This window comes from Xiphophorus hellerii, chromosome 9 (assembly GCF_003331165.1).
Source record: "Xiphophorus hellerii strain 12219 chromosome 9, Xiphophorus_hellerii-4.1, whole genome shotgun sequence".
NCBI classification, from domain to species: Eukaryota; Metazoa; Chordata; class Actinopteri; order Cyprinodontiformes; family Poeciliidae; genus Xiphophorus; species Xiphophorus hellerii.
Window position 1 is genome coordinate 12,999,862 of NC_045680.1, and position 26,517 is coordinate 13,026,378.

At 37.6% G+C, this 26,517-nt stretch overlaps 1 protein-coding gene across 3 annotated transcripts; it reads right to left on the reverse strand.

Annotated features, from left to right (window-relative positions):
• Nucleotides 1-1,376: 1,376 nt before the first annotated feature.
• On the reverse strand, nucleotides 1,377-25,862 carry mcoln2 (mucolipin TRP cation channel 2). Of its 3 annotated transcripts, none has more exons than XM_032573006.1 (14): nucleotides 25,746-25,862; nucleotides 25,007-25,160; nucleotides 23,754-23,927; nucleotides 21,113-21,266; nucleotides 20,886-20,964; nucleotides 20,747-20,798; nucleotides 20,504-20,603; nucleotides 20,143-20,255; nucleotides 19,728-19,877; nucleotides 17,718-17,819; nucleotides 17,297-17,419; nucleotides 14,264-14,470; nucleotides 13,407-13,546; nucleotides 1,377-1,822 (listed from the first exon to the last, which is right to left on the reverse strand). In XM_032573006.1, exons 1-14 carry the CDS (start codon nucleotides 25,787-25,789, stop codon nucleotides 1,786-1,788), a joined length of 1,629 nt encoding a protein of 542 aa, XP_032428897.1. In that variant the 5' UTR covers nucleotides 25,790-25,862; the 3' UTR covers nucleotides 1,377-1,785. The 3 variants fall into 3 exon arrangements, with proteins under 3 accessions (XP_032428897.1, XP_032428896.1, XP_032428899.1); XM_032573005.1 differs by having other exon boundaries at nucleotides 20,702-20,798; XM_032573008.1 differs by lacking the exon at nucleotides 25,746-25,862 and adding an exon at nucleotides 25,250-25,415 and having other exon boundaries at nucleotides 20,702-20,798.
• Nucleotides 25,863-26,517: the final 655 nt, after the last annotated feature.

Genomic DNA, 26,517 nt, shown 5'->3' on the forward strand with positions numbered 1-26,517 from the left:
TCTATGCCAGTTTTGATGATTTATTTAATGTACCATCAATGCAAATTGAATTGGGTACCTATCATCTACCAATGCACCCCACTTTGAAATACTTTATTTGCACATTGTGTATTACTGAGCCAACAATAACCTGCCTGGACAGTTGTTTATTAACTAAAAGGCACTTGAAATAAAACATTGTATAAGGTGAAAGTTGTAAATACATCAGGCCAAAAGGTGGATATTTCTTCATATATACATGGAAAGTAGATGAGTTCACTTTGAGATTTATTTGCAGCCAGGCAGCTCACATGCAAGAACAGAAATGAATGAAAACAGCAACAAATACTTATTTTATTAATTTAAATCAAGATATCCTTCTTCAAATCATTTTTAAATTTGTTGGAGTGAAGTTAAAAGTTGCTTGAAACCCTCAACTTTTATGAGCCAAGGTTCAGAGAGAAATGTGACAATTTGAAAGCTATAGTCATCATGTTTCACAACAAAAGCCTCTGAACGCTATGAGAGTTTACCTCTGTCCCAGAAAGTATTCACAGCTCTTTCCTTTCTCCACATTTCAAGTCAAAGTTCAACACACAAATATCCCGTTATGAACATGTGGAAAACTGTTTTTGAGAGCTTTGCTATTTTAGTAAAAAGAGAAAATCAAGAAATCACATGAAAGTATACATAGCCTCGCCCATGACCACAAAATTGAGCTGATAGGCGATTTATCTTGTTAAATTAAACTAATATATTAAAAAAAAAATCTTGTTGCCACCAAATATTGTACTTTCCTTGTGTGTTTAAACAATCCACACACTTACAAATGTGATTACTGTTGACCAAAACACAATCCTGATTGATGAAAGTCTTAAAAGTTGCTACTCTGCTCCTTTTCTGAATATGCCAGAGTTTTGCATGTTTATGGAAAACACTGATGTGGGCAGCATGTTCTAACAAAATAATGATTTGATCTGAACCTCAACACTGTCAATGTTTATGGTCATTGTGCTGCTGGAAAGTGACACTCCATCCCAGTCGCCAGCCTTTGCTCGCCATTGTTACAAAAAAAAAGTGTCTCCACAGCATGTTTTTTTTTGTTTCTTTAACACTAAAAAGTATTTTTTCCCATGTGTGTCTTGTTCATGTTTTATAGGAATAGTCCTCCCCCAACAAGACCCTATAGGAGCAATTTTTGCAAAAAAATAAAATCCCCCATTAATGCCAACATTACTTTTACTCAACACAGTTATGTTGTGATCGTCAGTCAACAAGGACATTCATGTTTCTACTTGCATCTTTGTGCGTTAAGCTGTAAAGTAATTTCATGCAATGACTTCCTTAAATGCCTGCGGCTGTTTATAGAATTTACTTATGCAAGAAAGACAAAAGTATAAGTTTTATACCAAAATTTAATTCAACATTTGAATAATTTACATTCTGCACTGCATAGGATCCATGCAATGCCCTGAAAACAGTTCTTTGGCCTTGAAGTGCCTGTGCAGACCTAAAAAAAAGGCCCAGTAAACTTTTACGCCATACCTTGAAATACAGTGGAATCTGCTACTATATTAAATAATTCATCTCAGTTCCAGGTCAGAGTCCATATTTGTGTTTCCTGTTACACTTTATTGGATATTTTACTCATGAACTCGACATGTGCCTGGATTCTTTTTTTTCCTTTTTTTTTTTCTTTTTTTTTTTAAAGGCATTAAAGTTTGAACTCCGAGATTCCGTTCAGAGAAAGAACGTCCCGGTTCCAGAAACTTCCAAAAAGCAGCTCTTCTGGAAGTGGGCCTGCATTCAGCTAATTAGTATGACATCATCAGATGGTGGGGCCCTGCAGAGAGGGGAAAAAAAAAAAAAAGACATGAAGCAACCGATCTCGTGTGAAAGAACCATTTGAATATCAACCACACGAAATTAATAATAATTAACAGTGGATCTGAAATCATTACTTTCAGAAATCAGCATTTTCTTTCATCCCAAGGGTATGAGCCACCAAAGGTAGGTCTCCAGATTATGTTTTAGTTGTTTTTTTTGTTTTGTTTTTAAAAAAAATCATTTTAGTTGAGCTTAAATTATAATCATGTCCACAGTTATACATTCTGAGGCAGTGTGTGAACCAGTTCTGCAGGCTCACACGGTTGCAGCAACACGTTTCACAAATGTTCGTGACTCGTGGCTGTGATTGACGTCTTCAACAGAGCTGTGTAACAGCTCTGCATGAGCAAACTGCAGGCTGCATGTTGGACAAGTCTTTAATTCGATAAGAGTGTGACAAACAATCGTCCACTGATTTACTGCACAGCACACTCTAGTGTTTGGTGGCTCTTAACTTCAGCCTGAGCTTGACGGCTTAAAAGATTTGAAAAATGTCATGAAACTTCACCAAAAACCATTTATCAAGTCTAAACAGTTCCATGTGTACAAATTTGCCACAGGTGGCAATGCAGAGGGAGAATAGGTGAACATGACAGGTTTTGTTTGAAGCTTTGAAAGTGAGCATCCACAGAAATCCTAATAACTTCATATCAGACAAAAAGGTACAAGGCTTTTTTAAACTACATTTTAATACAATTAGACAGAATTGAACAGTTATATTGCTTTCAAAAAGACTAGATTATTTATTACCGTTAGTTCTTTGATTATTCTTAAAAAAAAAAAAAAATCCCAACTATATTTTGACAGGTTTAATTTGCTAGTCTCCTAATTTCAGCTTTGTCTATTTTCTTTCAACCATAAAACTGATGGAAGCAACACAAATTAATCGGATTAAAAAAAAAAGTACAATTTAAAAAAATAAATATATATATCTCCATCCATCCATCCATTTTCTGTTCACCCTTTGTCCCTAATGGGGTCGGGAGGGTTGCTGGTGCCTATCTCCAGCTACGTTCCGGGCGAGAGGCGGGGTTCACCCTGGACAGGTCGCCAGTATGTCGCAGGGCAACACAGAGACATACAGGACAAACAACCATGCACACACACACTCACACCTAGGGAGAATTTAGAGACCAATTAACCTGACAGTCATGTTTTTGGACTGTGGGAGGAAGCCGGAGTACCCGGAGAGAACCCACGCATGCACAGGGAGAACATGCAAACTCTATGCAGAAAGACCCCGGCTGGGAATCGAACGCAGGACCTTCTTGCCGCAAGGCAACAGTGCTACCAACTGCGCCACTGTGCAGCCATATATATATATATATTTATTTATTTATTTATTAGTTCAATTTAGTTGGTTTAAAATAATCTGATTATCCCACAAAGTGAAGACATGTTTTGATCCACAAAGCAAATGGGAGTCTGACCCAGCTCCTATAATAAAAAGGCTTATTTAGCTGTCAGAAAGCAACAGAATTTTTGCACCAAAGCCTCATAATTATGCAGAAAATGTTTGTTTAGTCACTCACTTATTGTTTCGAGAAGGTAAATGTAAATGTCTCATTTAGAAAGTGAGAGGGAATTAGCAGTGGGTTTTTAATACCGCACAAAAATGAGTGTGCAAAATGGTTAGTGGTGAACCTTACTGGATCTGTGCTTGCATCACCAAGTCAACCCAAGAATGACAGATGGCAAAATACACTTTGCTCAGAAATTTTAGTCTTTTTAAATTGATCAAAATCTCTGCTCACGGGCGTGCTGTGGTGGCGTAGGGGATAGCGCGACCCATGTTTGGAGGTCTTGAGTCCTCGTCGAGGGTTCAACTCCCGGACCCGACAATATTTGCCGCATGTTCTTCCCTCCTCTTCTTCCCCCTTTCCTGTCAGCCTACTTTCATATAAGGGACTTTAGAGCCCACAAAAGACCCCCTGGAGGGGTGAAAAATAAAATAAAATCTCTGCTCACTATACTAAAACAAAACAACAAATCCAGAAGGGTGAATGAGTTTTTAAAATAATGATTACTGCACTTTCGCTAAATGCCCTCTTCTTCCTTAGCCAAAGCCTTTTGTCATTTCCTAACAAAGTTAGTCATTCTTGAATACACCCCAGGCCAGAACTGCCCACAAAAGACTCAGGAAGTCCTATGAGTATGTTGCACCAAAGTTGTCATAAAACATACCACAATTCAAACAAGAAGCTGCTTATTCAAACTGCTCTGGTATTCACATCAGTAGGTGAGTGGGGTCGTTTGTAGCAAAAGGTTATTACAGATCATTTATTGGAGGTTTGGAGCAATCATAGAGAGTCTTTCTATTCCTAGATATTCTACTGCCATGTGGATTTGGCAGATACAAATCAAGCAGCAATGAGCAAATATATTTCAAGTGGGGTGGCATTAGATAAGAAAAAAATAAACATGAATTTTGTCAAGAGTAAATTTCAAAAACATAAAAAGCATCTCAAAAGATCTGGGATGCACACAGGAAATCCTACTGCAAAGTCAAAGAGAAATGTAGAAACAAAGGTTCACACAACCAGGATTCATAGTATTCCATGATTGTTCATTTTTTTAATGCAGCTGGAACAAAATATGTTTTAACATTTATTTCACAATTTTTCAGCTATAAAAAAGGGGAATTTTGTCCAAGACCAGTCATACTCATGCCACAGACCTACTCAGCCTCTCACTTCCACAAACATCCACATTTCAAGTACCGGTATGTCTTTGTACACCAGGGAGGAACAAGTTTTCTGAAAAACAAAACTCAAAGCTTTTAACCAAGAGACATCTGTGCACAACACCACATCCTCGTTTCCATTAAACACTCACATTTTAGCTTCTTTGTTTGGCACCAGCTGCTTTTATTGAACAGTAAATTGAAAAGAAATGGGGTGGAGAACAGGGGGACCTGCAGCAAACGGTCCGAGACCAGGAACTGATTGTACCCTGAGGGGTAACAGAGGAGAAATAGCCTTCATCACAAAACCAACCTTTTTTTTGTTATTTTTGCCTTCTTATTTTGTTTTGTTTTAACAAAAATAGATGGCTCTACATCCCTGTATTTGCTACAATTCTTGATTGTTAAGTCAGAAAACTAAATAAATACTTTCTCAGCTGTACCAGAATAGGCTCCAAGATGCTGTGGAAAAAATCATCAAGTAGAACTAAAGCTGTGTGTTTGTTGGGTTCTCTTTAAATGTAAAAATCACTAGAACTGTAAGGTGGACTCCTAATTTTTAAAGTTTCCCTCCATCAAATATTCTCTTTAAATAAAAATAGAAACTTATAAGAGCAATTTAAAAAATATATAGGTAGATCCTTGCATTTCAACTTCCATCTTAAACCAGAATAAATGATAAATGCTGATGATAAATGAGTCCCATCATCAGCAAGTCAAAAAAAAAAAAAAAAGAAAAGCTTACTGAATTCAGATCATCTTTCATCCTGTGGGACGTCGGCATCTCATATATTTCCACAAATCAAGACAAACGTACTCCGAAGATCAATTTAGTCAGCTGCAAGATGGCAACTGTCTCCAATTATACAGGCTGTGCAATTTGTCTTGGGTACTAATGATACAACTTACTTCTTAATTGAGTTGCACTACTCAGTCTTATATAATTGCTCCGTTACTGAAACTACACTTTAACCACTTAAGATCTAGAGCAGGAAACCCTAAATGGCCCAGAAATGGATCACAGCTCTAATAGATCCAGGAAAAACATATGAATTACATGTTTGAGCACAAGAGTCTGGTGAGAGAAACCTTATTGTGGTGATGCAGCACTTTCCACAAGTATTGGCACCCCGGGTAAAAAAAAATCTATAAAAAAAAAACAACCTTCAAATAAATGAGAACTACTGTATGTTGCAATGGTGTAATCTTCTATGGTGACATTTATTGAGTGAAGGGAGAAGAAACCGCGCATTAGGACAAACTTCCTTTTTCTTTTTAAAAATGTGTCAATAATATTTGGCATCCATAACAACTGATCTGTTGGTTAATTCTGTACTTTAAGTTGATCGGCGTCAATTCCTAGACAGTTTAAAATGGAAATCCTATCCCCAGGCATACATGGCATTGCACAGGTCACCATTTCTCTATCTCAGCACTCGGTATTAAATAAAAAGATAAAAAACACAAACTATGAAAAACAATGCTGGATGAGGACACGGTTTCATTGTGCCACCACATAGTAGGGAGGACAGGGAAGTTGTTTGGAGAACTGCAACAACAAGTGGCATCTTGGGGGGGTTACCAAGTCTCCATAGCAACAAAAGGGTAAGATTTTGCACACATATTTTTCAGGCGTGGCAATAACAACAATGGAGGGTTAAACATGTTTTCAAACAGATCAGTGTTTAAGCTAAGCCTTTCAGTTCCATATTGGATCTCATTTTAAAATTATGCAAGTTCATATGACATAGTGAAGGAGGAAAATATGCCAGGAAAGTGATACCTTCTTAACACTAAATCTGTTGTAGATAAAATTAAGTTTTTACCATAAACTTACATTTTACATACCTCAATCAACTTTGAGTCCAACTTAGGCGAAAAGAAATACACATTTGGGGAAAATGTGAACTTTTATCTTATTTTAAGCAATTTTAACATCAACAATCTAATTACAGTTTCCAACATTTTCAGGACTTTAAACATTGAGCCATTTCAAAATCTTGAACACATCAGAATAAAATTAAAACTTTTTTTTTAAAGGATTTACTTTTAAAAGTTTCTACACCATTACTGTGTAGAGTAATAGTGCAGAAACTACACTATTACAGTGTAGTTTCTGATTTCATTGAAACATTTTTCAATGCATCCAGGACTCTTTAAAGGTCTAACTGTCTGCTGGTTTACACACCAAGTCATTAATTGTTCATTTTACTTACAAAGCACATTTCATGAATATAAACTTCAAATTCAAAAGGGTAATAGAATAATAATGAACCGTTTTATCACTGCAAAAGATAAAACGGCAGCACTGTGGCTGCTTGAGTTGTTGAAGAGTCCACAGAGTGAATGCCTAAGAGGCAGACGTGACTCAAATGCGATGGAGTGACCAAGACAGTAAAACACCAGTCATTACTTTATGTTAGGAAATTCTCATGTCATCTGATTACAAAAGAGATAAAAAGAAGAAGAAGCATTTCTACAAGATGAAATTAGACACACAAGGGAGATTCTATTGCATTATCTTCCACATTAAAGCTAATGAGTAACTTTAAACCATAGATCGTTCAGAAGTCTTCCCACTAAACCACAATACGCTAAGAAAATGCTTCTGACTAGTCCAGCTCCAGTGAGAGAGCAGAGATTGTTTTTTTTAAGGGTAATGTACCGAGGAGAGGAGGTGGGGGACAGAGCGATGTTCTTCCTACTTTTCAGGATGCAGTTTCTCTGTGATCAGTCCATCACTGGGTGTGTCTGCATAGTTCCCACCACTAATTTCATTCCTCTCAGACCAAGGAAGGCCACAAGCCAATCCACAATGTGGAGGAAACATCGCTGCTGGCTGATGATAGGGATCAACTCATTGGAAAGGAATGCACATTAAAAGGAAGACAAGACTGTTACATGTCTCGTTGGCAGCAACAAGATGAAACGGATGCAAAGTGAGCTGCTAATTAAATCTACTAGCAGTGTTACTTTATAGCACAGTGGAGTTGGGACTGACAAAAAGAAAACCTGACAGCAAGTTATTAAAATCTGAACAAAAAAAAAGGTTTTGATTAATGACAAACCATAAACTGCAGCTATCTGTATAATACACTAGTTTATTCGGCTTAGGTTGCTCTACTAACACTTCAGTGTCAAACTTATAACTGTTGGGGTGCTGCGGTGGCACAGGGGTAAAGCACAACCCACATTAGGAGGCCTTAGTTCTCGATTTCGTCACAGGTTCAAATCCCGGCCTGATGACCTTACCTGCATGTCTTCCTCTCATTACCCACTTTCCTGTGTGACCACTCTCAAATAAGAGCCACTAGACCAGTGGTGTTAAGCTCAGTTATGTTTTGGGCCATATCAAAACTCTGAATGTTCTTAAAGAACCGGTTGTGCCAGAATGGGTTGATAAAACCCATTAAACTGTTAAAAAATTAAGAAATAGCTGTTTATTTGGTTTTTGTTTTAATTAAATATTGAACATCTTTTCACACTAATCAGTCCCTTCAGAATTTTTTGTGTTTTTTTCCAATCTAAATCACAGATTTTGTGGTGCTAATGTAGAAATATGTGTAAGAAATTGTTCCGATATATTTCCGATGTGTAAGGTTAAATGTGTCTTTTTATTACTCATCATATCAAACACAAACTATAACTTTACATCAAGCAAGGCTGAGGCAGAAGTCACTTAAACCAAATGCTTTTGACCAGTTTTGAGAAAAATTTGCAGTAAAATCAGAAAAAATATTTTGCATGAATTTTGTGGATTTGTGAAAAACTGGAGACTTATTGATGTAAATTGGAGTCCAGAGGGCCACATCAAAAGCTGCGGCGGGCCAGATTTGATGACTTGAGTTTGACACATGTGCACCAGACCCAACAAAATATTTATATAAAGAAAAAGAAACCTGTCACTGTCAAAGAGTTGAGGTTAATATTATTCATGCACCTGGCAGATTTAGATTCACTTCCCTTTCAAAGACAATGTTAAAGACAAATCGGTAGCACTTTATTTGAAGGAGCGTGCATAGGACTGACATGACACTGTCTTGAACATGAAGGAGTCTTGTCATGAAGTGTTAGGCCTGTCGCGATAAACAATAAATCAATTAATCGCACGATAAATGAAAACTATCGACCTCATTTTAATTTATCGGCTTTATCGTTTCTGCCTGTATTTTTCTCTTTCTATTGATGACGCTGGATGAGAAGGCTCAACTCTGGTGCTCTCCACTGACCCCTCCTTTCCTTATTTTTTTAGGAAGGGAAAAAATGAGGAAGGAAGAGTGGATTATTGCATTAGGTAGTCAGGGCGTGCATCATTTTGCACTTCTGAAGCTATAGAGCCCCGTGAGAAGATAGCAAGGTAAAGAAACACTATCTGATATTGGAGGGTGGGAGGAAGCTCGAAATGGAACTGGTTTCAAAGCCGACCGCAACTGCAGCAGTGTGGGAGTATTTCGGATACAAACCAAATGACCGAGGCGAACCGCTGAACCTTTGCGAGCCAGTATGTCGCATTTCATAAAACAGTAGCAACTAAGAGCAGCAGCACAACCAACTTGCACCTGCACCACAAGCACAACCATCCAGCGAAGTTTTTCCAGCTAGGGACAAAAAGTAGAACCGGTGGCCCGTCTCCGTCTTCAAGTTCGCGACAGTCCTCCATCACTAAAGCAATTAATCGACAGGCAGTGTACAAAAAGGACGGCGCAAAGTGGTGCGCGCACACAGACAGCGTAGTTCGCTTAATTGCTAAAGAGATGCTCCCATTTAATATTGTTGAAAAGCCGGCATTTCGAAAAATGTTGCAAACATTTGATAGACAGTATGAAATCCCCGGAAAAACATACATATCACAAACGGCAATTCCACAACTGTACAACAGTATTAAAGAGGAATACTGAAGGAGATAAAAGACATTTCATTTTACTCTGCTACGTCGGATATGTGGTCAAGTTCAAATATGACCCCTTATATAAGTTTGACCATTCACTATATAGCTGCTGACTGGACCCTGCACTCTAAATGTTTAGAGACCAGATATGTCCCAGATAACCATACTGCTGACATCCTGGGAGAAAACTTGAAATCTGCTTTAGCAGACTGGGGACTGGATGAGGACAAAACTGGTCTGCATCACAACAGACAACGGTGCTAACAATGTCGCTGCAATAAGAAATCTTGGCTGGCCATGGCTCAACTGCTTTGGTCACAACCTCCACCTTGCTTTTCCCCATGGTCAAGACCAGGGGTGGGCAATCCTGGTCTTCCCTGGTCCAACGCATTTGAATCCAATAGCTGAATTACCTGCTAAGTGCAGTCAAGTTCTCCAGAGTCCTGCTGATGACCTCATTATTTGACTCAGGTGTGTTGAAGTAGAGATACATCTAAAAGTTACAGGAGACCGGCCCTCGAGGCCTGGAGTTGCCCTTCCCTGGCCTAGACAGTGACAAAGAACGGACAGCACCTGCCATAGGATTCTGTAAAAGTTTGGTCAACACATTCAACCTGAGCTTCCTTAAAAAGAGAGGCCTGAGGAAGGCACAGAATGAAGCTAATCTCCCTCAGCACAATCTCATTCTGGTGAGTGATTTTTAAAAGTAATTTATTCATTCATTTGTAACTCAAAATATTCAGAGTCATGTTTATTTTTTTGTAGCATGTAGACCTGTAGAATCTAATTAAGACTGTTGTCTGGAAATAATTTTACATACAACAACACAAATTATTAAGGATAATTAGTAGAAATGTAAAATGCAGCATTTCTTTAAAGAAGTTGAAATACATTAACTAATAAAAATAGTATTGTTCTAATATAGTAATAATATATTTTGCTTTTTGGTGTTATTTCTACTTCTCAGCACAAGGGGAGTAAAATGTTACCTGTCACTGGTGAAGTTTGGCCCTAAATGAATAACATAATAATTATATATATTTATAATAAACACATTTTCAATATCCCACAGGATGTTGTCACATGATGGGGCACTAAACAGACGATGGTCGAGAGGGTGTTGGAGCAACTCCCAGCCATAAGACGAGTCCTGGTTCAAGACAGAAAGCACGGCCATCTCAACCCAACCTGGCAGGATGTTTCGGTGTTGGAGACCATCAACGCAGCTATGAAACCACTGGCTGACTTTACAGATGTCCTTTCAGGAGAAACATGCGTCACAGTGTCCTCTGTTAAGCCTGTGCTGGAACTGATTAAAAGCGACCTTCTCTCTCCAGGTCCTGATGACAGCACACTGGCTGCCAGTATTAAACAAAACATATCCAAGATACTGACTGAAAAATACAGCTCACTTGCCATCTAAGACCTCCTGACAAAAGGCCATCCTGGATCCAAGGTACCGTGGCAGCATGGAGGAGGCAGGGTCATCGGACGACGTCAAACATCAGCTGGTGCTTGGGCCAGAAGTAAGTGAAGAAGGTGTAAGTGGTGAGGGCTGCAGCCAAGCTGCTGGAGGAAACAAAGATGAATCTACAGCTGCCCCACCCACCAAGAAGAAGAGGCTAAGTGACCTTCTTCAAAACAGAAGAGCTCAACTAACAGGCCAGACACAGGCTAGATATCCAAAAAGAGAGCAGGCTGACCAAGTTCCTTCAAGAAGATGCTATTGATGCCTCTTGTGATCCCTTGATGTGGTGGTGTGACAATCAAAGAAGATATTCTTTAATGGCAAACTTGGCTCAAAAATACATGTTATTTGTGCAACAACCACCAGTTCAGAGAGAACGTTTAGCACAGCTGGAAACATTGCTACTCCTGACGGATCCTGGGACAGAGCCACACAAACTCAACATGTTGGTATTTCTCGCTCGGAATCTATTTGACTAAAGTAGCTACAAATCTGCTTAAAGATTGTTGAGGTATCTGGTCTTATTTAAGAGTGTGCTTTTGTTACTTTGCACTTTTTGTTTATAAAATGGCAGTTTTGCCCATCTTTATTTAAGTCTAATGATATACAGACTTCATAATCTGTACTCTTTTGGTCGAATGTAGTTTTTATTTACACTGTGACTTTATCTTGTGTTTAGTTTTTATTCAACTGCATTTTTTGTTAACAGAGTCCATTTTATTTTTATTTTTGGTTGTTTTATTTTGTTGACCAGTTCCAGTGTTTAGTGTTCTTTTGAAAATAAAGTGCATTTATCTTTGACAGGATGTGCTTGCATTATTATGTCATTATCATTACATCAGTTTAAAATGGTCTCCAAACAATATTATCATTTATTGCAATAATTTGTGAGACAATTAATCGCTCAGCAAAATTTGTTATTGTGACAGGCCTAGTAAATAATGACACTTTTAATGCAAAGTTCCATTAAAACTTGCATGAAATGTTCATTAAAAGTGTTAACTTTGTGTTACAAGTGTCATTATTTACAGAGTGACACTTCATAACAACAATTATAAACATTTATGAAGATTCCTTTATGTTCATAACAGGTGTTATAGCGTAACAGCTGACAGTGTCATCTCAGTGTTATGCACACCCCCCTTCAAATAAAGTGCTACCGAAAAATCAAATAACCCCCAAAAATGTATGAATTAATCTAGAAAAAAAATAAAAAGGTATGGTAAACATATAAACCCTTATCATCCACTCAACTCATTTATCCCTCACTTTGCCAAGATCTGCTTTTTAAAACCCTAAAACTAAAAACCACTGGAGCTCATTAATACTGTACAACAGAGGATACAGGTTGCATAGTGTAATGGAAAATGTTATAATGTGCTCCTCACCCCTCTTCTGCTTTAGGTTATTTGTCCTGTCATACAATTGGTCAACCTGCTCACACGTACACCTCTACAGTGTCATGACGGCAGAGGAAAGATCCTTTTTCCTGGATACTAAGTGTCACTTTTCCAACCCAGAACTTGTCTGCCCTCTTTAGCATCAAAGAACAACCCCCTTTCCTTAACAATAGATAAATGGCAAAAAACATCTGTGTTTTGAATCCTTTGTGCTTAATAATCAAAGATTCACACCTATAGTCTAATCAAGCCTCTCTTCTGTGACCCGAACCTATAAAAGGAAGCCATTATCCTCTATCGGAGCAGATTGACAGACTCCTTTGACTCTCCATTTCTGTTCTCACCTTGCAAAGTTTTAATAAATGTTTTCTCATCCAGACTCTTGTTAAAGTAATATTTTCCACCAAATGAAATATTAGATTTCCGTTTGTCTGCAATTTGACAGCAGAAAGCTTGAACAAATCAATATTTCAAACAAGGTTTCCGTTTTATAAATTAGTACTTTTGGTCAACAATATTTATGCAATGTCCCAGTTGGACCTTGAAGTTGAAGTTTTTAAGTTCAACACCCTGAAGTCAGAAGATCCAATATGCCTGCTGCAAACACAAAACATAATAATAGCTACTGTAATAAAATATTTATTTGAACCTCATTAAATTAATTGCACATGCAGTATAGTACAGTAAAGGTGTTGCTATTGGGGTTGAATTGAGAAAATAAAGCTGGGGCCCAGCAAGCGATCTGCCAGCGTGCATAAGGCAGATGGAAGGATGCAGTAAAAGAAGATGAGGGAAAAAGGGATTTGTATCTTATTTTATTCCAACTGTTAAGCATTAATAGTTTCCTTGATTTTCAAAGACTGGTACGCCTCAACTCAAAATGTTGACAGTAAAGCTCAATTTGGATACAACTGTGGCCGTGTTGGTAAATGAAACTGACACCAGATTAAATTAGGAGAGGAAAACCTGAGAGGACTGGGCAGAGTGAAGGCTGGGTGTTTGATATAACTGAAAAATTATATAATTTTTCAGGTATAATTTCTGAAAACTCACAGATTTGAACCAGGTTGTGATTTTAGAGTATTAGCATTGCTGTCATACCGTTGGCAGCAGTAGCAGTGACGTATAGAGTTACTGAGCTCGACTTCTGTCTGGCCGATTTCTTCTTGAACAGGAAAATCTTTATGTCCCAGAAGAAATTTCTGCAAATCAGTGAGCGGGAACCCGTCCCTCTGGTAGTTCTGCAGACAAAGGAAATACACAAGGTTAGAGAAGCAGCACATTTCAGATGAGATTTGAGAGAATCTTTGTTAATTTTCCCTTTAGTTTACATGTTTGATTACACACAACTAGGCCTGTCACAACAATCCACAAATCAATTAATCACATGATAAATTAAAACAAACTCAATTATTTCCACTGGCTTGATTTATTGTTTGTCTCTTTTTTTCTCTCTTTCTACCAAAAACTGGATGATAAAAGTCTTCAGTTTGGTGCTTTGGTCTCAATAAGCCCTTTTTTGAAGGGAAATTTTGTTTACAAAGACTTCAAAATAAATTTTATTTGTTGTTTTGTTTATTTATTTTTGATATTTAAAATGTCTTCCAGTTCCAGTGTTAAATATTCACTAGAATTTAAAGTTTACTGATCTTTTAGGACGCGCGCTTGCGTTATTATTTTGCCATTACATTACTTAAAAATGATCTCAAAATATCATCATCATTAAACAATATTATCGTTTATCACAATAAGTTCTGGGACAATTTATTTATTTATTTATTTTTTTTGGACAGGTGTTGGTCTACCACATTAAATCCAAATCAAATGTTACATTTGAAGAAACATGTCCAAATGTAAACAAGTTCAGGGGATATGAATACTTCTGCAAGGCTCTACTGTGTATCCAAATGTTTCAAGAGAGCTGCCATTTTCCCCTTAGACAAAGAGCACAGGTTTACCTTAATGGTCTCATAAGAGTCGGTGATGAGGGCGATGAAGAGGGACAGCACCATGTAGATGAACAGCGAGATGAAGGAGTAGAGGTAAGCCCGACTGAAGAGCCACACCAGGATATTTTTGTCCTTCAGCTGGGCAAAGGTGGTGAACATGTCGTCGCCATTCAGCAGAGAGAACAGACACTCTGCAACTCGACTCAGGCCCTCAAACTAAAGGAAAAGCAGGTGAGAGATAAGTGATAAAATGGTGCAGGTCTAACGTGAAAATGACTTTTGCATTTAATAATATACACAGAAAGAAATGGGTAAATTCCATATATGAAGAACCTGGAATACAAACTGAAATAAAAAAAGGAAGATCTCCAAACAAATTGAATCCAAAAAGGAAGCAGGAAACAGATAAATGACAGTTGGCAAGAGACTGAAAGAAGGATAAAGGAAAGAAGAGTCCTGAAGGTCAGACATGGACTTAATCCAAGGAGCTCTGGTCATCCAGAGAAACAACATCCCTCTCCATGGATTCGAAGCACAATACTTTGAGAATCCATGTATGGAAAGTGGAGTTTTATTACATCCTCTGTATATTTACTGGAGTGATAAACAGAGATTCCTGGAAGGGCTGACAGGAACTTCCCTGGTCAACTTTCTTCAAGTACTGATAATTAACTGCTGTGGTGAGCAAATTGAATGCGTTACAATGCCACCAGGGTGCCTGCTCATGAGCACTGGAGTTAAGTTTTATATAAAATATTAAAAGGATACAAACATGACAGTGAGAAACCAGAGAGTGCTACATGCTTTGATTACTTGGTGTAGTTTTGAGTAGAACAACAGTTTTAGGTTTGTATGAATGCATAATCAGTGTTTTACTGCTTGAAGTTAAGGGTTAAGCAAATTGGTAAATATTGAAGCACTATATAGTTATGCCATAAAATAGGAAGAAACCAGTTATCTTTATTTTGGTCAAAACAAAAAAATTACCAAAAGGAAGGGATGTAACAAATAAGGCATTCAGATGTCACCCAGCTTTTGGGAGTAGAATTACTTTCCAGTTTAATGAAAGAATAAAATAACAAAATACTGCCCATTAAATTACAGTGTGCAAACTAGGCTACTTTGTATCATGTTGGAAAAAAGAATTAAAAAGTATGTTCCAGCCAAATGTTTCCCATAAAGAAAAAAGATTTATGGCTGAACAGCTGAAGATCATCAACAACTTTTATTTGCTGTAGATGAACTCAAGTAAAGCAGCTGATATAATGCCGTCTGAACAAACTTACCTCTGCAGGCCATGACTTGTTTTGACTCCCACGTGCGGTCAAAACTTCCGTAAATAATTTATCTCGCCAGAGAAGGATCGTTAAAACACATGGCTCTCCGGTGCCGCTTGCTGGCAAGGGATTTTCCTGTCGCCACAACCAGCTGTGGCTCACTCCTTTAGAGAGGTTGATGAATAATTAAATGGTAGCAAAAGTCTTAAGTTGTTAAAGTGCTGGAACATTCAGAGTCTGCTTCATAAACTGTCCTTCATCAGGTTTCTGCATATATTGGTTGGTTTCTTTAACTACAGCCTGCAGAGTACAGATTTAAATGGATATCCATGATGTGGTGGTTTATAAGTTTATGAATGAATTGAGAATCCTTGAATATTTGTTACATGGCAGCCTAAATGACTTAATACAAACAAACACCCCTTATGTATTGAATGATCACACATTTCCAAGCATAAAAATGTTATTTCCTCCAGAATATGTATGTGTGTACAGCTTCATGACTTCAGACTAACTGGGGAAAAACACTGACACCTAGTGGATGAGCTGTATCATTACAACAACTTAAATGTAAGAGGATTTTTTTCCAGTTTTCCAACATTAATCATGCACCGCCTACACCAAGCTAGCAGTGAGGCATCTTTTACAGGCTTCCATCACTATAAGCAAGGCATGATTAAAGTTAAAATCAAGTTATTAAAGTTAGTTAATTCTGCAGCACTTTTGCAGAACCTAGATTATCATACATGTCCAAAAAATGCTATCTTGGAAGATGTTAATCCAGGTGTGTTGTGGCTTAAAGATTTTTAGATTAAAAAAAAATTCTACAACATAAATTAAATCAGATAATCAGTCTAATGTGTACTTAAATTTTTTCTATAGTCAGATTTTTACATTTATAATTAAACGTATGTTTGGCTAGAGCACTATGAGCAGCCAGCTACTTTAGCAATGACCTTTTGTGGGCATCAATGGTAGTTTGTTGGACAACAAGCCAGTCAGAACAGTGATGATGTACGGCAAAGGCATCACATTCATGCCTGAGGACCAAATTGGGCCAACAATACAACTAGTTAACTAGATCTATCCAAATGTCTTCAGGAGCTGGTCAGCGTCTGAGTAACTTTGTGCACTTTTCCTTTCCACCAAAGCATAGACCTAATTTCAGGATGTTTATTAATTTACAACTATTTTACAAATTTAAAAGTTTCTGAGCAACTTTCAGCCACAATAGTCAAAAAAATTTTTTTAAAGTTTGTCTTTTAAAATTTCTGAGTTGGTGTGTATGTATCTCTAGCCTCTTAGCAACCCAAAACCTGAAAAGGTTAAATTTTTGTTTCTTGCTGTGATTCGTTGATGAGGCAAATATAAAATATCTGCTTTTGGAAATGGAAATAAGGTACAACATCTGGAAACTACACAAATAAGCATGTGTTTAAGGATGTGGTCTCCAAGTTAGATTTTTATGAGAAGGCTGCCGTTGTATTTCTATTACAACCCTGACCTCCTCAATTATTATTGGTGATGTTGGTAGCTTATGCACTCTTGTTAAAAGGAAATTTTGAATGGAAATGCAGTTTCAGACATTTGGACTTCCTGTGTTTAACCACACACATGGCCTCAGCAGTTCTGCTTCAACAAATGGCATTAGTCACCTAAAAACAAAGACTTTACAGTTCATCCGCAGTGAGTTACTCCACACCTCTCTCAACATGACTCAGTGCAGGTTCTTGGATAAACAAACCTCTGTGTCTGCAACTTTTACCTTTTCGTGGTACGGTCCGAGTACGATCCACCCGCAGAACGTGTAACCGAGGTAGATCATGCCAGCACAGCAGCAGAAACGGAGAACTTTAGGAAAGGCTGCTTTCATTGTTAAAATCAAGACCTGGAGGCATACATGTTGAGTTGTTTAATGTTTTAGGCATACAGCAAAACTATTAAAACTCCCAAAGATGAGAGTTTAATGTCCATGTTTCTTGGCATTCAATTCTGATTGCTACACTGTTGGACACAACACATAAAAAACAAACATGTAGCTAAAGAATTATAAAACAACAACAGGTCCACTTTTTAAATCCTTCTGTCAATCACTGAACATACTCAAAAACATCTATGATAGTGAGTTTTTTGTTGTTGTTGTTTTTCTAATGAGATGCCAAGGAATAACAATGCTCTCAACTCACATTATATTTTTGGAAGTACCCAAGGTACCTGATCACCCCGACCCAGACCAATAACGTCGAGGTTCCCAGGAAGATGCTGCACACATCATAACTTGTCAGACTCTACAGGAGACAAAGAGAGCAGAGAGAAAATAAGAAAGAATATCAGAGCAGCATGAACAATTGAACAAATCACGAGTTCTTGTTTAATAAGAGTAAATAATAAAAAGAAAAGCTAATAATTGTGTGTGACTTCAGCTTTATTTTAAGAGTGAAATCACAACACAACATGCCCAAAATACAGAGTACACAAGATAGCTATATTCATATGAGTATTTTTATTTGTAAAAGTGAACATGAAAGACTTCATACAAAACATTTGTAATTAATAAATTACTTTCTGGTTCAGCTTGTTTATCTCCATGATGCAATTTCATTCCAAAGTTCACTCACAATTTCATAAATGGCTACAGGTCAGTTTATTACACTAATAACCAGATGTCAAATCAAAAGTGATACCAACCAGCTATCTAGGCACTTATCTGTAAAGATAGATAATATAATAATAGATAAAAAGTGCCACAATACATCTCCATTTGCTGAACTTCACAAAATTAACATAGAAAGATCAAAAACTGTTCTAGACGAGAAAGAACTAAAAACCTGGATTACTTCAAATGTCCAGCAGGGGGCAAAAGATTTGGAGTACAGCAGAAAACCATTGTGCACAGAATATAACTTTATACTGCAGTCCGAAGCATTTATCACATTTTTAACTATAGATCTTATTTTCATGCAACAAGTTTGTTCTCAATACATTGATAAATGTATTCTTACACAGATCAAAACATTAAAATTTTAGGCAAGTTTTTTTTTTTTTTTGCTAGATCTGTACATGATGTCAACGGAACTATGAGGTCAGATTCCTACCTATTTATTATTTATTTAGCATTTAATTCTGCATTTTTCTTATGATCTATGATACTAGTATTTTTATTGGATAAAATATAACAAAAAAAGGGCAAAAAGCAATATATCAATTACTATAATTTGAGTTTTGGCGCTTTTGAGTTAAAGGGTGTTCCTAGGCCCTGCATGTTTAGTGTCCCACTGTCTCTTAATGTATTACACATTTCTGTGAGGTTTGGGGTAAAAGCAAACTTTCTCACACCCTATTTGATATGAAATGTGATATTAATGGCTGAAAAACATCTGGAATGGGGCGTGCTGTGGTGGCGTAGGGGATAGCACGACCCACGTTTGGAGGCCTTGAGTCCTCGACGTGGCCGTCGCGGGTTCAATTCCCGGACCCGGCGACATTTGCCGCATGTCTTCCCCCCTCTGCTTCCCCCTTTCCTGTCAGCCTACTTTCATATAAGGGACACTAGAGCCCACAAAAGACCCCCTGGAGGGGAGAATAAAAAAAATTTTTAAAAACCCATCTGGAATAAAGCAAGATCGGTTGCAGATGTTCACACAGTAGGATTCTGTCTTTTATCACCAGAAATATTTTATAATATTATAAAATATAATAAAGGGAAAAGCTTTGGAGCTTCATTTCAGCCTGCTGACTAACCATACAACAAGTTGGGGAGGGGCAATGATGCATTACAAATTATTTTGTAAGGATGGAAAAAAACTCTAGTCACTTTGGTACTCCTCCTGTAATCTAATTTTAAAAAAATAAATAAATTCTATAGGATTAATATGATTTCTTTTTTTTTTTTTTAAACTCAAGTACATATCAATTTTGGTAACTGGGCAGACTTTTCTAGAATATAGGCAAGCAAACAAAGTGCAATGTTTTTAAATGAATAAATACATTTACATCATGACATTTTATACTTGATAGGAGTATTTTTTGCCAAACATCTTAAAGTGAGCAGTACATAAACACATCAAGTGCAAAAGAAGTGCAAATACACACTGACCACATTAAAAGGAGCTTCATAGCCAGTTATGTCAAACTAATCAACAAAGAATTATCACATTAAAGACTTAATGTGACTTAAGCTACATTATGGAGCTTACCTTTGCCTGAATTTCCATCTTCAGTATAGAGCCAACTATTGCCAGCAGGTCACTGACAATGACCAAAACGTACCAGCCATTCAGGAACTCGCTTTGGTCGTCCTCACACACTTTACGATTAAAGTTCTCTTGAAAGAATCGAGAGAATCTCTTGTGGAAAAAAAGAAGAAAGTCAGTAACTTAAATTTAATTCCCAACAAAAAAAGATCACAGGAAATGGAGGTCAGCAAGTCCAGATGGTAAATGTCAAATATTTTGATAAGATAAATTTTATCACTGAAGTTTTGTTTCAAAAGGTTCTTTTGCTTGGATGCAGATTTCTCCCAATAATCGTTAACCAAGTATAGAAAGAAACCGATAAGTGGACAGCAGCAGCAAAAACATAACAAAAAACATTTTCTTTATTATAGCTGACCTGGAGTAACCCGACAGCCAGTATGATTGAGCGCGTGCATAACACGGCTGATGTTATGCAAACCAGAATGACGAAGCCATCAAACACCAGCAGATAGTGTGTGTTCTTCTGAGCTGAAAACGACAATAAAAAGGAAGGGCCTGAGTGTGCGCTTATCTCCTTCACAACCCCCTCACACTCACTGCTGATATGAGTCTGCAAGAAAACGCCTTTTAACAGCGAAAAGCTTCCAGAAGGAAAAGTCTGATAGAGATTTCACTTAGAAAACGTGTTTGAGTGAAACACAGAACGAGTGTTTAACTGGGTAGAAGAAAAAACATGGTTTTGGTTAAGAAACAATTCTTAATCTACTGAACTTCACCTGTTCCAGATATCTTCCAGTCTTTGCATGCATTGCTTTCGGCATCTATGTCCAGGAATAACTTGACCTTCCCACTATGACATTGGTTGTCAAATATAATCTGAAAGGGAAAAAAAAAAGAAAAGTGATCTTTTATTACATTTCAACTTTGGCTCAAATAATTGATTTTCACCTATAAACAGCAAAGAAAATCTATACAGTGACATGGAACGAATAGCAGTCAGGTAGCTCCCGGTGTCGAACCGTCTGCAGGTTGATTCCCTTCAGCTGGAAGCTTATCTTTATGTTAACAAGCCTTAAAGAAAAAAGGAAAAAGGTTTGAAAGGTTATTTCTATTGGGGATTCTGACATGAAAAAACGGCACGGATACATATGACACTACCTGTAGAAGTCCAAACTGAAGAAAGATGCATTCTGGGTTCTCCACATGTTTGTAGTTCTTGGATCATGTGACATACAGTCTGAAAAAGAAAGAAATACATTTGGAAAAAAGTACAAATGACAAAATAATTGCTGCTGTGCATTTGTATAAAACAAGTGCAAACAAAAAAAAAATCAAGTTTCTTTTAAAAATTTCCCATATAGGATGAACATTTCAAACTGGCCTACCTGTTTCTAGGTGAGCATCGATATCATAGGTCTCGTCCGAAGGCTCCAGGCTGCCATTTCTGTAGTACTCTTTACAGATGGTGAGAGGCAGCAGCTTCCCATCTTCCTCTGCATAGCTGATAGGGCCAACCGAGAGCTGGCCCAACTGGCTGTACTGTAAAGATCACAGGATTCAGGTGAAACAGTCTCAGAGTAAAGCGGGTTGAGGGTCTCCTTACAATGACCCCACAGCAGACCGAACATCTGCTTCTGTTTTCTATCATCCTCTTCACAGCTAGTATAACCAAGCAATGTTAACATTGCAGTTCGTTACCTGTAGAAATTTACATGCATGGTTCGTGACATAATATTGTTAATATCCTACAAAATAATGCATTCAAGCAGTCCTTTGTGATTGCAGTGTTTTACAAATTCATATTAGGGAGACTATTGTGATTCCAGCACATAAAATGTCTTGCACTCTCATCTCTCGTCAGCTGGCTACTTTTAAAATAACTTGGCATCCAGCTTATCCCTGATAAAATGTTTGTAATCTTCTGTAAGTATTGCCTATCAAAAACACTTTTCATAAAGAGCTAAAGTGTTTGCTACAAACTTTCCATTGTTGAGCAAGTAGCAAGTAAAAGGCCACAAAAACCAACTCACAAAAGTTGTTACATTTGGTCGAGGTTTGCAGCTTGTCCTGTCCTTTCAATGTGACAGAATAACACAAAGTTGTGCGTAATGGTGGAATAAAAAAAAAATGACATGGTTTTACATTTCTATAAAGAATCATTTAAAATGTTAGCACTTTGCAAAAAATAAAAAAAACTCTCACTTCAGTTGCAGGTTATTTCACATTTAGACTGATTTTTATTTATGTATTAATTTTTTGCTAAAGTTAATTTTAGCTAGCTATCTTTAGCTTGGACAAAGAACATCCAGTCATAAATTTGACTCATGGAAAGTTCTTAAAAAAACAATGTGTTTTTTGACTAGAACATTGCATAATTCCACCATCTTGTAACAAGAGCAGCTTCTAGTTCGTTTAGTGTCCTACATGGTTTATTGAAAACTCAATTTCTTATGGTTTTCTTTCAACAAGGGGGTCTTCTGGACCTCATGACTAAAGTTGTTTTATTGACAAACATTTGCAATTGAGCCTCATCCCAAATTACTATTCCCATCCCATAGTAATTTTGGCCCAGACTGTCAATTTAGCTCGGCCACAATGCCTTGCTAGGTTTGTGGTTCTGTCATAATGGGAGTAGTGATGGACTCTGACCTGAACCTCCAGAGCCACATAAAGACAGTCACAAAGTCGGCCTTCTATCACCTGAAGAACATTTCCAGGATTAAAGGACTAATGTCTCAGCCAGATCTAGAGAAACTCATCCATGCGTTCATCTTCAGTCGTATTGATTATTGCAACAGCGTCTTCACAGGTCTGTCCAACAAATTAATCAAACAGCTGCAGCTGATCCAGAATGCTGCTGCTCGCGTTCTCACTAAAACCAGGAAGATAGAGCACATAACACCAGTTCTAAAGTCCCTCCACTGGCTCCCTGTAGCTCAAAGAATAGACTTTAAAATACTGTTGTTAGTTTATAAATCACTGAACGGCTTAGCACCACAATACATTAAAGATATGCTTTTATTGTATCAGCCTTCCAGACCTCTCAGGTCTTCCGGTTCTGGTCTGCTCTGCATCCCCAGAACCAGAACCAAACGAGGAGAAGCAGCTTTCAGCATCTATGCACCACGAATTTGGAACAAACTTCCAGAAAACTGTAAAACAGCTGAAACACTGACTTCTTTTAAATCTCAACTGAAAACCCACCTGTTTAGAATTGTATTTGAAATGTAATCAATTACAAATTTATTGATGTAACTTGACTTAATGATTGATTCTATATTGCATTGTGATTCTGTGTTTGTTATGATGTAAAGCACTTTGAAATGCCTTGCTGCTGAAATGTGCTATACAAATAAAATTTGATTGATTTGATTGATTGATAATCTGCCCCATTTAGAGTGACGGACAGTAACAGAGGGAAATGTTCAAAGCCTGGGACACGTTTTAAAACATAACTTTTTCCTTGACCTGTCATGTTAGCTTCTTGGTATTTATGATGATGTTTGTTCACCAATGTCCTCTAACAGACCTCTGAGGCCTTCACAGAACAGTTGTATTTATATTAACATTAAATCACAAGTCAACTCCATTTAATATTAGTTTATATCTGAAGATTAGTTGTGCTACTTTGTGTCAGTTTATCAAAAATCCTAATTAAGTTTATCACATGATAAATAAATGTGAGAAAAGGTCAGAGTTAGTGCAAAGGTTATATAAAACCACCATTTTCCAGTCAGTTCCTCTTTTTATGAAATCACAAAGTGTATTCAGAGGATTATTATGCAACTTAGTTGTTATACAGCTTCTGCACTGCAGTAGTGCCTAATATGTGCAGGATTCTTCTCAGATTCCAGGAAAAATAATGCTCACATTGCAGGGATGGACTAGTAACTGAGACAATATTTTCTACAAAGTAGACAGTTAAAGCAAGTCTTCCACATTAAGTTTCCTAAAATTCTCCTTTTCCTTATCCTAAAAACCATCAAAACACAAAAATCGAACAGCAACTTTAATTTCTGTACTTGCCTGATCAAGAATGTAAAAGAGGCTGTCAAACACAGCCTGCTGTGTATAAACAGCTACACTATAGTCATCCTCATCCACCCCAGTGTATCCTTTCAGGAAAAGGTTTTTCAGGGCCATGGTGGTTTCCTCCTTATAGGCAACCACCAGCTGGTTGTTGAGGCCAAACAGGATGAGCTAGAAAGAAAGAAATGGAAAGTGGACACTTAACAAAGGCCAAACAAACAGCATTATTCAGGAGGGTAATTTTCTTTTTTTATCCCCAAAGGTGTCTAGTTTTTTCATGGTATCAATTCAATAAGGTGTGGGAAATATTCCTCTGAAAGGTTAAGCCATTTTGAGAGAACAGACTGAATCAGAGAGTTGTAGCAGCAGGATTTTGAGCTGAATATTGATTATGTCTGTAGCAGTGGCTCGGGAGGTAGGGGTGCGATCCAGTGACCCGAGTGGGTTGGGTCCCATCAAATCTGGTGACTCTGGAGGCTATTTGAGGACAGGACAGCTACGATTATATACAAGAAACCAATTTGAGTTGATTTGAGATTCATGGTGCACCATTCTGCAGGAAGTCATCAGAAGATGGCTAGACAGTGGTCATTAAGGGACGGACACGGTCAGCGTAAACCCACAAACCCACAAACTCACAATAGACTGTGGCATTTAAACAATGCTAAAAATCTGCAGAAATGGGGTCAATAATGTGTCCCCTCACCACTAAACCATCACCAGCAGCATAAACCATTGATACAGGCAGGATGAATGCACACTTTCAGATCATTTTTTACTAAATTCTGACTTTGTCAAAGTAAATGGACTTAGCAGAGCAGGAAATAATTGTACATTCTGTTTTTGTCCTTTTTTGGCTCTGTTTCCTGTTATTAGCTGGCAGAGGAGGCTATTCTGATGCAGCCAATCAGGTTAGAGGGTTGGCACTTCGAGATGGTACACCACATTCAAGCTGCTCTGAAAGCAATATGTACATTAGATCTAAAGTCATTTTGAATCCCCTCTCACCATTTCAATGTGCTGTTTGAACTTCAGCCAGTTGCATCCATTTCATCTAGTTCCCTTAAACGCTGTAAGTTGCTGTCATTTGATTGGCTGTTTTGCTGGAGTTTCAGGGGTGTGAGGGCTGTGAAACTTAGGTTTAGTTTGTTTACAGAAATCTCTCAGGTACATGTTTGCATTTTTCCCCGAATAGGTGTGGAACAGATCCAGCATTATTATCCTATTTTGAGGCTGTTCTTTATACATACTTGTGTAGTGATCATGACGATCTTCAGAATCTGGACTCCCATTTTCCAGGGTATGTGTCGACGGGTCCTGTACTTCTCACAGGGGCTCATGAAGTAGTATCTCAGGTCGTCTCTCAGCTTCTCCTCCTTGATAAGCTCCTGAGTCATGTCAGAGCTGCAATGAAAACAGAAACATCAGGCAGGAGCAGATGGACCTTACTTGTGTGTAAACAAAGTGGTGCTGCAGAGGACAATAGTCTCTACCTTTTAGCCTATTTCCTTTGCAGAAAGCAACATAAAGCTCTCCGGAAGAAAATGCAGAAGTGGCACTGTGAGAGAGCCGTTATTTCCTATGTAACAGATGTTTAGTGAGGAGGTAAAAAAGCAACTTCACACAGAGAGTACAGTGCCTGCTTTCAGGGTTTTTCCAAGGTTCAAGTCCAAAGTAAATCAGTCAGTGAGGGGGCTACTTTCAATATTTTCTCAGTAGTTTGTCAACCGCAGGCACAGCACCAATCTCTCCGTACTGCACGTTTCTGTGAAGGTTTTTCTAGCGAGTTTTAGAGGGGGGGAAATGGTGAGGTGAGACTTAAACTTTAGCTTAGTTTCTGTTTTAGTCACTTTGAGAGTGAGATCGAGCAGACGGTTGAGCGACAGACACAAAGTAACATAAAATACTTTTAACTCCTAAATGGGATTTTTACTCATAATTAAAAATAATAATAATAATAAATAATATTAATAGTAATAATAATCTTACCTAACAGAGTTGCTCCTATCAAGATACCGAACCAGTAACTCCATTGATGGTGAGCCCCGTGAGAAGCACCATTTACTCGAGTGGGGTTGTGACAGCGATTACAGACACTTCTCGCGTAAAAAACTCCCTGCAGCCGAGCTTTCTGTTTGGTGTCCAGTCAGCCAATCAGCAACCGAGTTCAGGAGGCGCTCAGGTGCGCAATTTGTGGTCAGAGTCAACTATGGAGCGCTACAATAGCCAAATTAACAGGAAGGCGTTAAAATATTCTAATTTGAAATTAGAATATTAAAATATATATATTTCTTAAATTATTTAAATGACTATAATAATTTAAATGCTAATAATAACCCGATCATTTTTCTACACTTATTGATATTTGATCATATGCCACAAAATCTGTATTATTTTGAACACACACAGCAGTAGTTGTGATCTTTAATAGAGATTTTTTTTTCACAGTGATGACAAATGTATAATTTCACCATATTGTATCCAAAAAGTATGTTGCAATAAATCAGTAAATAAATCTACTTTGCAGTATTTTCAATCGATCAATTTTTTCGTACATTTCAAAGTTCAACAACAAGGCAGTAGAAAATGTTTTACATCATAAAAACACAAAAATACAAAGTCATTGAAAACACCATACACTAACAAACGTTACATTTTGATGAGTGCCATCATCAAAATCATCAATACACATTATGTACATATGTTGGTCAATGTTCCATTTATTATGATTCAAATGCAACTCTGAACAGGGGGGGGGGTA